This window comes from Mus caroli, unplaced genomic scaffold (assembly GCF_978045245.1).
Source record: "Mus caroli unplaced genomic scaffold, Mus_caroli_1 scaffold_17, whole genome shotgun sequence".
NCBI classification, from domain to species: Eukaryota; Metazoa; Chordata; class Mammalia; order Rodentia; family Muridae; genus Mus; species Mus caroli.
This window is the reverse complement of record NW_028227272.1, coordinates 31,232,250-31,249,553: the sequence shown is the minus strand read 5'-3', so window position 1 is coordinate 31,249,553 and position 17,304 is coordinate 31,232,250. Positions and strand designations below refer to the sequence as shown.

General features: G+C 45.5%; 1 protein-coding gene and 1 long non-coding RNA gene across 27 annotated transcripts in view; one reads left to right on the top strand and one right to left on the bottom strand.

The window, feature by feature from the left end:
• The window catches only part of Kalrn (kalirin RhoGEF kinase), a 603,829-nt gene that overhangs the window by 359,086 nt on the left and 227,439 nt on the right, over window positions 1–17,304 (top strand). For 18 of the 26 annotated variants that reach the window (XM_085832156.1, XM_029470420.2, XM_029470426.2 and 15 more), the window contains exons 17-22: window positions 1,313–1,531; window positions 3,658–3,807; window positions 6,450–6,564; window positions 8,692–8,807; window positions 9,320–9,442; window positions 16,210–16,392. In XM_085832156.1, coding sequence (XP_085688282.1) covers window positions 1,313–1,531; window positions 3,658–3,807; window positions 6,450–6,564; window positions 8,692–8,807; window positions 9,320–9,442; window positions 16,210–16,392 — 906 coding nt within the window. The remainder of the gene's footprint in view (window positions 1–1,312; window positions 1,532–3,657; window positions 3,808–6,449; window positions 6,565–8,691; window positions 8,808–9,319; window positions 9,443–16,209; window positions 16,393–17,304) is intronic. The other 8 variants (XM_029470427.2, XM_029470425.2, XM_021185397.3 and 5 more) reach the window with 1 other exon arrangement.
• LOC110311840 (uncharacterized) lies at window positions 6,201–8,494 on the bottom strand. The gene is made up of 3 exons (XR_002380001.3): window positions 8,435–8,494; window positions 7,659–7,749; window positions 6,201–6,258 (listed from the first exon to the last, which is right to left on the bottom strand). It is a non-coding gene; the product is annotated as an uncharacterized LOC110311840 (long non-coding RNA).

The following is a 17,304-nucleotide window of genomic DNA, read 5'->3' as shown; positions in this document are numbered from 1 at the left end:
GTGTCACTGTATTCTAGCTGCCCTTGTTTACCACCATTAGCTGGAAGGATCCAGCAGCCCAGGGTGCAATGCTAGTAGCTTTCCCAAGTCAGTAGCACTCTGATGTCCTCACAGGGATTGTCCTAGGTAGGGTTACTACTGCTGGCGTAGAACATCTCGAGCAAAGCAAGTTGGGGAGGAACTGTTCATCACTGAAGAAAATCCAGACAAGAACTTCAACAGGACAGGAACCTGGAGATAGGAGCTGATAGAGACCATCGAGGAATGCTGCCTTCTGGCTTGCTTCCCATGACTTGCTCAGCCTGCCTTCTTAAAGAACCTAGGACCACCAGCCCAGGGGTGGCCCCACCCACAGTAGTCTGGACCCTCCCCCATCCATCACTAATTAAGAAAATGCCCTGCAGGCTTGTGTACAGCCCTGTCTTATGGAGGCAGTTTCTTAATTGAGGTTCTCTCCTCTCAGATGACTCTAGCTTGTGTCAAGTAGACAGAAAACTAGACAACAGAGGATTGTCACATCCGTGCTTTGCTTTTCAAAGCCTGAACCTCTTTTGACCTTTTTTCCCTGCCACCTAGTCCACCAGCCAGGTCCCCCAGCCTCTTGCAGTTAAGGTCCAGAACATAGTTAACCCTAATCAGAAACCATAAAGCAAGCGAGATGCCTGTCTCCTAAAAGCCATTGCAAATAACAAAAGTCTCCTGCTTTGAGCTCATTCTTGCCTGCAGGGCCCTGCTTCTTTGGTGGAGTAACTGTGTGGTGGGAGCAGGAGAACTCATTCTTCGGGTCTAGTAACCTACCAAGTCTCCCCGTTCTACCGGAATCCTTTTCAGCTGGTCATTAATGTTTCAGATGGTGCATTGCCAGCTGAGATGTGCATTGCATGTGTTTTGGTGGGAAATTATTTACTTAATCTGTGTAAAACGCTGCATCAGTAATCACTGAAAGTTCAGAAATGAGCAATCTTATGATTAAATTTGAAAAAGAGATTAAGGGGCCAATCAGTGACAAGGTTTCTACACAGCTTCTGATTCTCTACTATGTGAACTGAAATAGCCTTAAAATCTAGGGTAAAGGGAATAGAGAATTAAGAATGGGGTCAGGAGTTAGGGTCCCGGGAGATGAATAACATGTATGATTTCCTGTGTGTAAATGTGCCTTAAAGACAGTTATGTATTGATCACCATGACAAATGGATCAGTCATTTAAAGCTCTTTAACTTCTCTGCATCTTTCCAACCACACCTCACTCCACCCCTCCCATATCACACCTGGGCTGCTTCCACGGACCTCTCTCTCCCCTCCTCGTGCCCAGTCCCTCTTTCATGCCACTTCCTTGCAGAAGACGCACCAGAGCGCCCTGCAGGTACAGCAGAAGGCAGAGGCACTGCTCCAGGCCGGCCACTACGACGCAGACGCCATCCGGGAATGTGCCGAGAAGGTGGCCCTCCACTGGCAACAGCTCATGCTAAAGATGGAGGACCGGCTGAAGCTCGTCAACGCCTCTGTGGCCTTTTACAAGACCTCTGAGCAGGTGAGAGGGAAGTCTGTGGACATGAGCAGAAGATGAAAGAGGCTGGTTCCTGGCTCAGATTATTATAGTACAGCATCAGAAGCCAGGCATGTTGGCCCTAACCTGTGAGAATGACTTATGGAAACACTATCATTTCTTATCTTTTTTTTCCTTTACAGCAAGGAACCATGTGATTTTTTTTTCATAAATTCCTCAAGCTCATCAGATCAGTATGATGGTGTTGAAGTGGAAATCGAGAGTGTTGAATGAGCAGTGTATCAGTCAGCCATTGTAATAACAGTGCCGTGTAACAAACTCCTCCACACTTGATAATATAAATCAGCATTTGTTTTCTGTTTAAGTACCTAGGATCCAGCTGATTTCCTTGAACTTGGTATAGCTAGACTCCAAACTGTACCTTGCATCCGGCTTGTTCATGTGTCTCTCATGCTCCCTGATCAGCAGCCACTTAAAATGCATTCAGAGTCAAAAGCACCCAGAATCTACTGTACAAGACCTCTTCAAGTCTTTGATTCTGTCCTATTGTGGAACAGGTCACAAGAATCTTAGTCTTGACATCTCTGCATGTTTTGTTAACTATTTTCTCTCAAGACATGAATTTGCACGCATGCTCTGTGTCTTGCATTAAGAGAAGTAGGAAAGGTGGGGGCTAGACAAGTCGTCTTTTGATTGGGGACAGACTTCTCGTAACATGGCAAGCATGAGGAGGGGCTTCTGCCAGAGTCATCGTTCAGTTGAGTTCATAACTCAGTGAACATTCTGTCCGAAAACCACATCCTTGGGCGAGGATGTAGGTCAGTTAGTAGAGAGCTTGCCTAGCGTGCATAAAGCCCTTGACCAGAATTTCAAGGTCACTTTTAAATACTTAGCAAATTCAAGGCCAGCCTGGGCTTGGTGAGACCCCGTCTCAAAAGCAGACAGACAGACTCTTTACCGAGAAGAATGACTTTTTCAGAGAAGGCTGAGATGGCGATAGCTATTCTCCCAACTCTGTGACCAACAAGTACCCAAAGCTGTTGAAGGAAAACGTAGAAATTCGGAGGCTCTGCTCTCTGGTTGGTTGGTTGGTTTTGACATGCTTGGAATGGAAGCTGTCTTCTTATGCTTATTAGGCAAGTGTCTGCTGAGTTTTTATTTACTCTCCATGCACTGATACCAGGCGGCCATGAGACTCCCACTGTAACATTCAACCTAACTCTTCCTGTGGACTCTCTCTGATGCTCTGTTTCCTTCTGAGGTCATTTATAAGGTCCCTCAGCATGTTCCCTCTGAATTTTTATAACTAAAAAAAAAAAAAAAAAAAAAAAAAAATTACGTCTTTGAAGTTAACTCAAATGTATTCTCCCTCAGAAAGAAATGTGATTTTATAATAAAGATGGATGCTAAAGATGTCCCTGCCTTATGGTAGGACTTTGAACATCTGTCCCCAGGGGAGTTGAAAGATGACTTTCGCTTATGGCCCATAAATCACACAAGGGAGGTAGCTTTTCACTTCACCTCTGCTTGAGGCTCCTGACTGACAGACAAGTACAGATGCTGAGGCAAGCCATTAAGTATGTAAACCAAGCCTGGTCTACATAATTCATAGTGATCATGGGGTTACAACAATATAGAGCTATATAACATAATATATGCATACATTCATGCATATGAATATGTGTATAAGATATATATCTCATATATGTGTGTATAAGTATGTGATATATATCCTATGTATTATGCATGTATATGATATGTTACATATATATATGTATATATACATATCACTTTGCATGTCTCTGTGATATATATATATATATATATATATACATATATATATAATAACACTTTGAAGACCCCAAATATCCAGCCTATTTCTTCACCTCTCACTCTTCATCATATTCTTGAGTGATTTTATCAACCCCTATAGCTTCAGCCTTTAGCCATCAGTTGTAAATAGACAATTCCACAAATCTCCACCTCCAGTCACAAGGTTCTCAGAATATCTGTTCAGAATATCCCAGGAGTGGCTGCTCTAAATCTCCAGCTGGACTTCACTGTCGTATTTAAAGTTCTGCTGCAGAAGTCTGCAGAGAATACCCACTCAGCAGTTTATTTAACGAGCCTCTTCGTCCATGATTCCCCAGGTGTGCAGTGTTCTGGAGAGCTTGGAGCAGGAGTACCGGAGAGACGAGGACTGGTGTGGTGGGAGAGACAAGCTGGGGCCAGCGGCAGAGATGGACCACGTTATTCCACTCCTCAGCAAGCACCTGGAACAGAAGGAGGCCTTCCTGAAGGTCAGTGTATACTGTCACACAGGTCTCAGATTCCAGCCTCACCCTCGCCTCTCACCAGCACCCACCTTCATCAAGGCTTCCCTTTGCCTGCCTCTCATGTAAAGAGGGAAGGGGCTGAAGACACAGCTCCTGGTTAATGTGTAAAGCCATAAACTGACTTTTACATGTCCATCTCTTTCTTGACACTTTTTGGTATCATCGGGTAGAGCATACATTACTATTGCCACAGCAGTGTTAGCTGTTAGAATCCAAGATCACATGCTTTTACTCACTTATATTCAGCTTATAAAAAATAATTTATTGTTTTCTTTTATAATGCTAGGGTTTGAACATGGCTCAGGCTAACACTTTATCATTTTACAATAACCCTAACCCTAAAATAATCTCTTGGCTGAAGAGTATATGCCTACTTATGAAGTCATTAAAATGAACCTTCTGTAAGTAGATATTGCAAAATTTAGGGTCAATAAATTTAGACACTATTTATCAATCTAGCAATTTTCAATTAACAATAAATATCACAATGTGTACTCTCCTGTGTGAAAATAGAATGTGTTTCTCCAATGTGAAAGCAGAAACACAATCCCTGGGGGGGGGGGGGGATTCTGAGTTGGCCCTAGTGTCTCAGGGAGGGGAACCAGGCCTGGTCCACATGGGCTTTTAGTAGCAAGGGAAGTCCTCCTGAAAGTCCCCCAGCAGCAGGCTTGCTTCCCCGTTCAGGCTGGCCCACAGGCTCCACTCTCCCCAATACTTCCCTGTTCCCCCACTGGAGTTTCTCAGAGAGAATTTGTGTTCCCTGACATACCACCACTGAAGTCACGTTTCTATAACAAGCCGCCTTTTTTATTAGAGCTCTTCTCCTCTTGACCACCAAATCTTTCTGTTTCTTCCTTAAGACCCCCCCTCCCCCCTGCCCCTTATGGACCCACCCTCCTTCCTACTGTCTGGTGCCTACACAGGTATCGGTCAAAACTGTGAATAAGCAGATTAAACTAATACAGATCAGTAGAAATTTTCCCATACAGAGCTTAAAATAATTTAAAAGTTTCACTGTTACCAAATAAAATTAAAAGTAATTGAAGGAGCATGGGAAGGGTTTCAAGTAGAGTTATAAATGTGTTCTCGGGACCAGGAATGGCTTGGGGGTCGGGGTGGGGAGAGAACCTGCTGTTCAAGCGGGACCACCTCCTGTGTGAGCATGAGGACCTGGGTTTAGATCTTCAGCATCCGTGTAGAGAGCCAGTCATGGCCTCACGGGCTGCATATCCCCAGCACCGGTGAGGACAGAGGAGCAAGGTCACTGGGCCTTGCTGGCTGCCAGCCTAGCTCTGGTTCTCTTAGAGATGCTGTCTCAAGAGGGCAAGGCTGGCAGTGGCTGAAGAGGACACCCAGCCTCCTCCTCTGGCCTCCTCACATGCAGGTGTGGACATGCACACCCCACATACATCGCACATCTGCACGCAGAGAAAAAGGAAAGATTATTTCTTCATAAAATTAAATGACTCTTTTAAAGAAAAAAGAAACCCATCTGGGCTGATGTTTTTCATATATTCCTAAAGCTGTGGAGAAAAACTCCCTGTAACCATGGGAATTCTCTGCCCAACAGATGGTACACAGCTTTCTGTTTACCATTTATTGATTCATCTAGAGTCCTTAGCCTTAGACGCTCACACTAACACTAATGGCTTTGGTTCACTAGCCTGTGAGTTGCTGGGCCCATCAACTGGCTTTAACCAGATCCATCTTTGTTGCTACTTTTTATGTAATCATAAAAGCATAAAATGTTTAAATTTATATTCATTACATAATAATCATTGTAATTATATAATTTGTGTGATCAAAAGATAAATATAAGATTCTAAAACTTAACTTGATCTACAGATAATTTAATTCATTAATATACTATTAAATTATTAATTTAAAATTTGGAAGCAAGTCTATACTAGTTTTATAGCTATGGAGAAAACTGATTTTTAGAGAAATTCATAAATTATGTGGGCTTAAGAGACATTAGGACTACTCCATCAGCACATCTGGCTTCAAGATCTGAAGGGCTTCTTTGCTGCTGCTCTTCCTCACCCTCAGTCCTACGCATCACCAGGAGAGCGTGGCCTGTCCTCTCTGCCAGCCGTGCTGATGGAGCCTTCAGTGGTTCTGATTCTTTTATGGAGGTTGATCTTTCCCAACCAGAGAGTACTTGTTAGTATTATTTAGGTAAGGGGGACGTGATTGGCAATCAAATAAATCTGAAAACTGTTGGCAATTTAAGTTTAGATTTAGAATTACGTTATCAGGTGTGTTTGCTAAATGGGATGTGCTAAAGTGGGTTTCTGTTTCCTGGGTTCTCAATGGTGGTCATGTAAGAGACATTCTTGTGAAAGAAGAAAACCAGGCTGGGCGTGAAGATTAGCAATGGCCAGTCAGCACAGTCAGCTGCGTTCTGATGTCAGCCTGAAACAGAAAAGGAAGCACTTGGTTAAAGGAGCGCTCAGGAAGTGACCTCCAGAACTCTTCTCCCTCTGGATTCCCCCAGTATCCCCATCATCGTCAAGACCCTAATGCTTCTAAAAAGGCACCTCTGTGCATGTCTTAAGTGCCACTTGTGGACTGGAGACAGGGCCTCACGTCTTTGTTTCTCTTAGGCCTGTACTCTGGCAAGGCGGAACGCCGAGGTATTCCTCAAGTACATCCACAGGAACAATGTGAGCATGCCTAGTGTTGCCAGCCACACCAGGGGGCCTGAACAGCAAGTAAAAGGTGAGTAAGAAGCCTGCAATGCCACAGCTCGCTTCAGTTGCCGGCCACACAGACCCTGGGCCCCTCTCAACGGCTCTCACGTCCTCTCAGGCTTCTCCCTTAAGAAGACACAGTCTGGTGTGGAGTTAAACCGGCCCTGGTGGTCCACTGTCTCTTAGCATGCTAAAAGATTTCCCCAGGTTGTTGAAGTTTTTTTGGTTTTTGGTCTTTTGGATTTTTGGGTTTTGGGTTTTTTGTGTTTTACTTTTTTGTTTTGTTTTGTTTTGTTTTGTTTTCATTTATATTCAAGTCTTGGGCCACACTGCTTAGTAGAAAGGTTGTTTAAACATTTGTTGCTCAAAACGTGGTGTCCAGTTCAGCAACACTGACACCACTCAGACACTAATACAAATGGAATTTCGGACTCACTCAGATCTACAGAGTCAGACCTGCATTCTGTATGCAGGTAGAATTTACAGAACTACTACTCTAGGTCACCTTCATTATCTCTTTGAATGCTATAAAGTCTGCGAGGATATGAAAAACATTTGGCCTAAATTATCATTTTGTGTTCTCTCCTTGTTTACACTTGCCACACAGAAATTAGCCTTGGTGTAGGAAACCAGATAGATAGATAGATAGATAGATAGATAGATAGATAGATAGATAGATAGATAGACAGACAGATCTCCATCCTCTTGTCCAGTTAGAAAAATCACAGCCCTGGTGACTAAGGACAAGGAGAAGATCTGGACTGACTTGGTGAGCCAGACTTAGGAACACCATGGTCAGATTGCAGATCAGTGGACTGCTTTATATAGAGTCCCCTTCCCTGCTCAGATATGTCCAGAGGTTGGGATGTCCAAATCCCTGGAAAGGGTTAAACTGGAGGAGGAACCCGAGCTCCTTCCCCACATGTTATTTTGCCTTTGAATGTGGGTGGCATACTCCATATCAGAGCACCGGTTCTGACTTCTGCAGATAGCAGCATGGGCGAGGCCAACCACTGAGAGCCCACATTCACACCCACACTGTATGGGACAGGCACCCGAGGGGGCTGGGTAGACCTCCACCTGCAGAAGCTCACAGGAAGGGGGCAGAGGGGACAGTGGCACCTGAAACTCTCCAGAGCATCCCATGATTTGAAATGGTTATGTAGGTTTCCTAAAGGTGCATAAGTTTCAGGCCTTCCCTCGGTTTCTTCACCTGCAAAGTGGGGATCACCATAATGCAGCATGAGTATTATGAAAATGTGCCTGACACATAGTGAATACTTAGTAAACATGGTTATCTATATATTCTCATTACTGTATATTTTATCAAGCATATTTAATACCATATATTTAAAAGTCTGCAGAAAACAAGAAGCAGATATCAGACAAAATAAGTTTGCTTGCTTCAAGCATAGAGCATACTACTTAAGACACTCAGGAAATCAATCAAGGTCACCAGACAGTGTTAAGAGCAGTGAGGAGACAAGATGACAGTTCTAGATACGACCCACGGCTCCCTTGTCATGCTAGATGCCTTACATATATTCTCAAATACAGTATCATTCGGGTGACATAAGAAGAGCTTTCAGCCTTTCTTTGGGATCAGATGGACACCTGTGTGGAGTTCGGGCCTAAGACAACACGTAGCCCCCGTTCCCACCCAGCTTCCACCCACCCTCTGCCCAGAGGCTTCTAACGGTGGCTCTGCTGTTCAAGTGCCGTATGGTAGACTCCATACGTCAGGGGCCACCCTAATGCCCCCACCTTCTCACTGCCACCCATGTCTGCCTCTCCTCCAGGAGCCCCTGGGGAATGCCTAGGGGTCCTCACAGAGCCTCGCTAGGCCCCAGACCAACTGTCAGTTGTTGTCTCAGGGTTCGCTTTCCAAACTCTCTTACCATAAGGACTGACTGATGTGAAGAAAATCCAGGGTCTCTGTAGTGTATCGACAGGATCCTCAGAAACAGGTTGTTACCAAGCATTCCCCACTCCTGGTCCCTTCTGGGGAGCTGTATCTTTCTCTAGCTTTTATTCCCTTCCTGCTGATGCTTTAGGCCTAAAGGGAAGCTTTCCAGTCCCCATGGTAACGGGACTGAAGTAGTTGGGACTTTGCTCAGAGCTTTCCCATGACACTGCTCACCTGCTTTGCCCACAGCCATCTTGAGCGAGCTCTTGCAGAGGGAGAATCGTGTCCTGCACTTCTGGACCTTGAAGAAGCGGCGGTTAGACCAGTGTCAGCAATATGTGGTGTTTGAGCGCAGTGCTAAGCAGGTATGTCCAGAACTCCCCTTGGCTTTGCCTCACTGCTGACGCGTGTGCAGAGATCACTGGCAGAGTTAAGCCAGGGGGCTGGAGGTGGCAGGATAAAGGACAACAGGTTTCCCCTTGTCCATAATTTGGATTTTCTAGCATACAGTCCTGAGTTTGACACCAGCTGATATGATGGGCTGCACAGGTATTCACAGGGTCTGACCTATAATAACCCCCAGTTTATACACAGCTACTCAACTCACTGGGTCTGACCTGTTATAGCTCCCAATTTATTCATAAATACTGAGTCTGACATATGATAGTCCCCAGTTTACTGCTTTGGGGTGAGCTGTCCCAACTCAAACGAAAGCCTCCATAAATTTTAAAACAAAACCCAAAACTCCCTCACAGCTACATACCCACCATCCTGTCACGTTTCCTGGGTCCCCAACATTAGCCTTCCTCCCGGTGTGGCATGTTTCCCCCACTGAGAGCTGCCTTCTGGGGACTAATGGTGGTGCTTCCTCCCCCAGGCACTGGACTGGATCCAAGAAACAGGAGAATATTACCTCTCAACACATACCTCCACCGGAGAGACCACGGAGGAGACTCAGGAGCTGCTGAAAGAGTACGGAGAATTCAGGGTGCCTGCCAAGGTAGGAAGTGTCCCAGCTCTCCCTGGGTCCTCCTAGGGCTCCCTCAGTGGGAAACTTTCCATATGGAAACAAGAGTAGCGGGCTCTGCATGCAGAACCGTGGAGTCCAAGATGCAAAGGAAAGCTTGTGTGGGATCGTCTCCTTTGGAACCTAAGTTCTTCCCAAATTACATCTCCAAACAGGGCATCCGTTGCTAATACACCTCTTCACCACTCTCCACATTCTGGGATCTCCTTTGTTTTCTCAGAGCTGATAAGGTGAAAGGTCACGTGCATGTTCAACTATGAAAAAAAAAAAAAGCTGATTTTTTTTTTTAAGATCAGTTTTCACAGCCAGCATTTGGAGGACCCTTGTTTTGAATGAGAAGTTAATAGACCTCTCTTTGTAATGCCCTAGTTATCTGCCTGCTTTTTGTGGAATCCCTCCATACATAGAAGATGTTCTTTTCGGGGTGAGAACTATTTGCTTGAGGGACAAAGAGGAAAACACACTAATCCTGTGTTCTGCAGAAGCCCCTTCTGTACCACGTGCTCCTCAAGCTCTAACAAAGCTTAGCCTGCTCCCTGAGCCAATATTCCAAAGTATGTGTCCACACTATGACTGTGCTGTGAACTGAGGATTGGCTAGGCGGCTTTGCATTGTTGGGAGCTCTGGGGCCTTTTGCCTACCATGAAGTGAGTTCAGATAGGAGCTTCATGTCAACACCAGCTAGAGAAACGGCATAACTACTCCGTAGCAGGAGAACAGAGCCCGGCTCAAATCTCCATGAAAGTGGATTTTGAGGTCTCCAGTTTGGGTCTCTCTGTCCTGTACTCATGATGTCAGTAATGAACCATCAACAGGAGGTGCTGGTATCAACTCCACCTGTGTGGGTGGACGACAGCGGTAGCCGGAATGCCTCGGGAGCAGAGTCTGTTTATAGACAAAGTGGAAATGCAGAGGATTCGGTCCTGTTAGTTAATCCTTTACAGTCTGCTTCGTAGCTCTGTCCTCTTCACTCTAAACTGTAGCAGTGTCTTCATTAGATTGCTTTCTCCTGGCCGTTCCTTCCTTCTCATCCATCCCACTCCTCTTATCTCTAAAGGATCTCTTAGGAACTTCCATGTGTTCAGCTCCCCTGCCCCCCACACCACAGCTCCCTGACCCTTGTTCCTTTGCTCTAGCTTGGACTTCAGCAGAGTGCTTTCTTACTGTCCTTGAGACCCATCACATACCATTCCCATACAATTTTTCCACTAAAAATAGTGTCCTTTCTTCCTAGTTTGTGCTTTGGAAAGTGGTAGTGTCCTTTCCAGTCCAGCGCCACCTCTTTTGTGGTCCCATCTCCCTGCTAAACACCTCGGGGTGCTCAGCCCTCATGTGTACGGGCTTCTGAGAGCTGACGCAAGTCCTGTTTTCTCCAGGAGTCTTTGTGCAGGGCTATCTCCTATATTAGCCTGAATATCTCAAGGAGCCTCTTGCAGGTATATCTCCTACAATATCCCTAAAGACAAGAACCTCCTTAATTCACCTTTCCAGTATTCCCCAAGCACGGCATTAGCATGCAAGGGAGGTCACAAACATATGTGAACATTAGGAATGTTGGTTAGATTTCAGAACTGTGGCACTCAAGTCTATGTTAATATGACTTTTCTAGCTTGGCTCTCCATTTTCTGTCTTCCTCCCAGCTGAACTGTGTCTGTTTGTAGTTACCGTGGTCCCATATAGCATGGTCTCCATCTCAGAGTGTCAGAATAGCTACTGGATGTTCCTCAGCTCAGAGAAGGAGACTCTGACTGAAGCCTCCTGCCCCGCCTCAGCCCAACTCCCAGCTCCGCCCAGAAACAAGCTTAAACAGTCAGCTCTGGCTTCTCGTCTTTATAACAAGTGAAGTGAACTTGCTGTGCAGAGCAAGCTGACCTTGAGTGACAGATGGTGGCCCTCACAATTGCATAGTGCAAGGAGTTATGCTGAATTATTATACCCTGCCTCAAAGATGAGATCAAGCCAAAGAAACACTGAATATAGAAAGGCAATTTTATATAAGCCCTCAAATATAAGAATAAAAATGAGACAGGTTTGGTGAAGATAAGGACACACAATTGCACATTGTGGTGCGCCTGTAGGCAATCTAGTTAGAAGGGTACAAATGATACTTTTTGTTGTTTCAAAAATTATAGGGGAAAAGGTACTTGATGACAGGGAAGCTGAACTTCTCAGCATCTAACAGAGCTCCGTTGTTTTTTTCTAAAAACAAAGTGGTTTTCAATTTTTTTTTCTGTTTTTTTACAATCAAGTGGGATTTTTTAGTACGTTTGGGAGCCCCAGCTGAGTTCCAGAAACCCCATATACATTAGGAGTAATTTCTGTCTCCTTCTTTCCTTGGGCATATGCCCACGCTGGACAGTTCACATAAATAGAATCATTTAATATGCAATCCTCCGTGCCTGACTTCTTTCCCTCAGTATAACGTTTTCTATATTCACCTGTGCTTTAATATGTCAGCCTGTCACCTCTTTTGATGGCTAAATAATATTTCATTATGCAGATCTAGCTCTGCCATGTATCTGATGGATATTTACTTCCTGTTTATCACATGACTGGTGTTTAGTCTGGAGGTTGTATGGATAATGTTATCACTCACCCTATGTCCAAGTCTCCTGTGAGCATGTTCTTTCCGTCCTCTTGTATGTACACGTGAGAGTGCAATGGTTTGGCTATCCTGTGCCTCTCTGTTTAATTTTGAGGAACTTCCAATTCTGAGGCAGCTCTTACCGGCAGTGTGTGCAGCTTCCAGCGTCCCCACATACTTAGTAGTGCTAAGCTCCTGTCTGTCTGAAGGGCCGTGAGAGGCAGGGAGTTCACTGTGTAACCCGCGCTGCACAAACCTCAGCACTCACGTGGTCCTCCTGTTTCTACCTCCAAAGTCTCTACTGGTTACTTTCCCTGCCCTTCTTCTGTGGTTGTCTTCTATTCTGCAGTGTCCCCCACCCACCCACCCCTGTCTCTGTAGTTCAGATCACCAGAGAAATGCCCTCAGCTGAGCCACCATGCTGCCACGGCCCCTCTTTAAACAGACTTGTAAAAGCCAGGACACCGAAAACTCATTACCCACACTGAGAGGCTACCCTTCTGAGACAAGTTTTGGCCTCTGATCTCATCAGCTGCAGGCAGGAACATGACAGGTCACATGGTTTCATATTGTATAATTGTGGGTGGAGGGTGGGGGCATGGTCATGCTTGGTACCCCATCGGGGTGATTGGTCTAGCTCTGCTCATGCAGCAGGAAACTAAAGCTAAAGCTAGAGCTAAAACACTAGATAGACTGAGCTAGCCAGTGAGGATGGACAGAGGAGTAAGGTGGAAGACTGAGCTTTCAGGCCCACTGAAGAGGACACATGCTAAAATGGAGGCCTGTACATGGAACTGTGGGACTATACCCACCTGTTGGCAGGGAAGGCTGCCTGCCAGAGGGTAGGATACATAGGTGCCATTCCCACTATGTATGGGGTGACACTCGGCATGGCTATGCCTCAGCAGTGGAGAACCTCAAAGATGGCTCCTGCAAAGATAGGCAGATCCAGGTGGGGTAGAGCTTTACCACACTGCTTGCTGACGGTTCACCCCCGGCCTCTGTGAGGACATAGAGAAATCTCAGTCATAACCTCAGTCACAGGCTTTTTGTCCTTATTGATCCCAGTCAGCTTTGATGCCTTCTGTTCTAGGTTCCACTAGCTTCAGTCAAGCCACCTGACCAGGAGCAGAAAATAGTGACTTCTAAGTCTTTTCTATAAGAAGAGGTTCTTGATTATTAGAACAAAAATTAGCCACTTTTAAGAAAATAACAAATTTTTTTAAATTTACCCCTCAAGAAAAAAGTAAAAACGCTGAGTGAAATGGCATGCAGGTCTTCGGGATCCCAGGTTTCCTGTCTTAGTCAGGTCCTGGCATGGTTACTACTGCCATTTCACGGATGGATATTCCTCCAAGCCTCACACCCACCTCTTCTATTCAACCCCAAGCCCTTCCAGCCCTTGACTCTAGCCCCTGGCAGCCCACCATGCTGAAAGAGGAGAGACTAACTGTATTGTGCCCTGGCCACACATCAGGGAGAGCAGCCCTCCGCTCCTCTCCAGCACAGCACTCTTAGGAAGGCCATGGATGAGCCTGGAAAGGGGTGTGTGGGGTAGTCAGGACTTTCAGAGGCTAGAATGGTGGGATAAAGCGGGGCCCTGCTGTCTTCTTGTGATAAACCCGTTGTTTGCTTAGGTTCTTGATAAGAAGTTCGGCCCACTCACTTGTCAGGGTGAATACCATTTGTTAGCAAGAGGATGGAGTGCATGTAGCTCAGGTACTGAGGAATAGTTTTGATCCTTGGCAAAGCTTGCCGAGGAGAACGTCAGCCTTGTGATGTGATGATGTGATGTTCTGTGAGCTCATCTTTCTCTTTCTGTGGTAAGGACCCCACTTCAGGTGTCCGAGGCTGCTATCGCTGCATCTTGAAGTAACATCAGTGTGTTTGGGAATTTTATATGGCTGATATTAATTCTTATGGAGGTGACAATGACAGGGCCTCTGATGTGTTCTACACAAAGGGACTTGATTGAGGGAGGAGGTCCAGTTACAAGTAGCAAGCCACTACAGCTGTGTGAGGAAAACCGCCCTCTTGATCCCCTGGTATTCCGTAAGGATGATCCCAGAATGCTGATGGCGTGCTGGTCTCACACACTGGCCGAAGGGCTTTTGCTGTGGCTCAGCAGCTGCATGCATACTGTCAGTGAGATGATAATCTGTGCATCCCACAAAGCTTAGCTTCGCGGCCACCAGCTTTCTCATGATTCCTGAACAGTTTGGGACACTGGTCACCAGCTTTCTCATTATCCCTGAACAGTTTGTGACACTGGCTTGAATCTTCTCTTTGTTTTTTCCACTTCTCAGTCTTGGATTTAGCCACTGAGGACTTCTTTGGTGCTGGAACTTTCTGGAACACACAGCAGCTGGGGAGTATCTGTCAGTTTCTCTAACCAGGACCAGGCTTCTCTCTCTCAGGCTTTGCCACCTTAGGGTCACCCTTCTCAGTGGTCCCCATGACACCAGGTTTCTTTTCCATGGTGCCTGGCTTATCAGCTTTTTCACTCTGCATCTTGCGAAATGGGAAAGATCTGCTGTCTTTCAAACTTACTTTCCTCAAAAGAACATTTCCCTTATAGCATATTACTTAAATGCTACTTCCTTTTCCTTAAGATTCCCCAGGTATTTCTGATAAATTTTAGTTTCAAAATCCACACTTCTATACTAAAAGGTGAGCAGGCGTTTTCTGTCCTCGCCCTTCCGTTTCCATGTCTTACCCAGCAGGCTTTCCCTGCCTTCCCATATAGCTCTGCCTTCCTCTCCTCCACTGAAAAATCCCTCTGCTGTAACATACTTCTCACATTGACATTCAATTACATGATGCCCCGAGCCGTCAACTATTTTGTATGGAAACTTGTCCCCTCTGGAGATTTTAGATAGGGGCAAGTGAATATTTTTTTTAATTTCTCCTTTTGTTTATCCCCAAAGCCCAACCCACAGCTCTCTACAGAGAACTGTAGACAGAGGAAATCCTGAACATATTCTTGTTACAAATGAAGTTAACCCAACACACATCAGATTTTTGACAGGTTAGCCTGTAATATCTCCCTCAAACAGACAGAAAGACAAATAATAATAATAATAATAATCTCAGTAAAGCAGATAGAAGTCTGCTAGTCAGACTCATCAGATCCTAGCCTGTACAAGCTCACAAATGATTAGTGCCTGCCTTGGGGACAGAGAGGGCCAGGAACCAGGAACAGGGGATCAGAGGCGAACACTGCTGTCATTATTGATGGTGTCATTTAGGACCAGCTCTAAAGACTGAACCTCAAGCTTTTGCGTCTAGCTCAGAGACTTATCCATCACACACCCCCCATGCTTCTTAAAGAGGTTTTAAAACTCATGTGAGCCTCATATATGATGACAGCATGCACCATAGAAGTGAATAAATGGCTATATTAATATAAGAGATCTCACATCAATAACAATAGCTAACGTTTAGACTTAACTAGTTGTGTAAACTTTCTACATGTTCTGCAGACATGAACAAATGCCTTTCACCTAGTTAAGGTACCAGTGACAGACCAAAGAAGCAGTTCCAATCACTAGGAACTCACAGGGGTACTTATAGGAACATGGGAAAGTTACAAGCCACTGTACCACTGAAGGAAATGGCACTGCCCCCAGCAACTGCTAGCTGCTTATATATCTTTTGGAATTGGCATGGCCTTGTGAGAACTTCGCCCCTAATTACCTTCAACTGTCTATAAATCCTTGGGAAGGTTAGGCCTCAGAAGCCCGACCTCTCCTCCATGATGGAAAGTCAATAGACCCAGTTTTACACAGCTGTCCTTTAGGTGGTCAGGGCTGCTGACAGTTCAAGAGAGTTGTAGCCATATCACACCTGGAAGAGAGTGTTGTTCCACAGCAAAGTTTCTTACAGTGGCTCTACTAAGCACCTACTGCGTGCCAGCCATGTTCTAAACAGTAGGCATTGTTGGCCCATTAATGTTCTCAATAATTCATGAAGCAGGTGCTCTTATGATTCCTATTTTGTGGGTAAAGAAACTGGCAGCACAGGAGATTTTAATAATTTGTTCTAAGCCACCCAAAAGGTGAGTAACAAAGTTGGCATGTGCAGAGCAGAGGGGGCTGGGGGCAAAGGGGACCGAGAAGAACGTGACCCAGTAATGTTAAGCCATCTCCTGGTGCAGCAAACGAAGGAGAAGGTGAAACTTCTGATCCAGCTGGCAGACAGCTTTGTGGAAAAGGGCCACATCCACGCCACAGAGATACGGAAATGGGTGACCACGGTGGACAAGCACTACCGCGATTTCTCCCTGAGAATGGGGAAGTACCGGTACTCACTGGAGAAGGCGCTGGGGGTCAACACGGAGGTACGTAAGAGGTGCCGTCCGTTGGAGCTGCCTCCCTTCTCCCCCTGCTCAGTGCCACTGGCTGCATCACCATTGAGGGAGCATGTTTCCAAGGTCTTCAGAGCTGCAGAGCCCATGGACCTGGGCCTTTTTTAACAGGCTTGGGGGCCTTACTGATTCATTCATCTCCCACCTCCTCCACCCTCTCCCACTATCCTTCCCTTTTTCCCTGCCCCTCCCCCACCATGATTATTGTTCTGGGTACTGCAGAATTGGATGGCCAGGAGCAAGGGCTATGAATACGAAGCAGAGGGTTTTTTTTTTTTTTTCCTTTCCGTGTAGTTAACTATTGAGTAAACCCTTCCTTTTGGTCTCATCAGTACTAGAGTCTAACCAATTATGTTAATGAGTCAATGATTAGAGTCCCTCACGTGTATGTGAATGGCTTTCAGGAATAAGGGGCACAGTGTGTATAAAGACTGCTTGACATTTCACCTAAAAGAAGATACTAAGTTCTATGAAGCAAAGGAAAACCAGCTTTTAATCTCTTTTTTATAATAGAGGTCGGTAACCTATGAATTAAAAGCTAAATCGAGCCTGGCATTTAATCCTAGGACTTCCCACTCATGTCTTTAAACAGGCCCCCGCTCTGAAGCAGAGCAGCCTCAAGTAAAGTGGTGAAACCACTACACCTCAAAACCTATGCCTTCCCCAGCCAGTGAGTTTTCTTCTGTGGGTCCCCTCATACGTCACACCAGTGATGGCTTAAGCAAGCAGGGATGAGCAGTTACAAGGTTCTGTCACTGGTCAGGAATTCCGTTCCCATCTCCCAGGGGAACCGCCTATTGAAATAAAAATAGTTTATTTTCTCTTGACAAATGAGATGTTTTCAGACTTTTCCTGTGTTTCTGATTCCCATTTATGTTATTGATG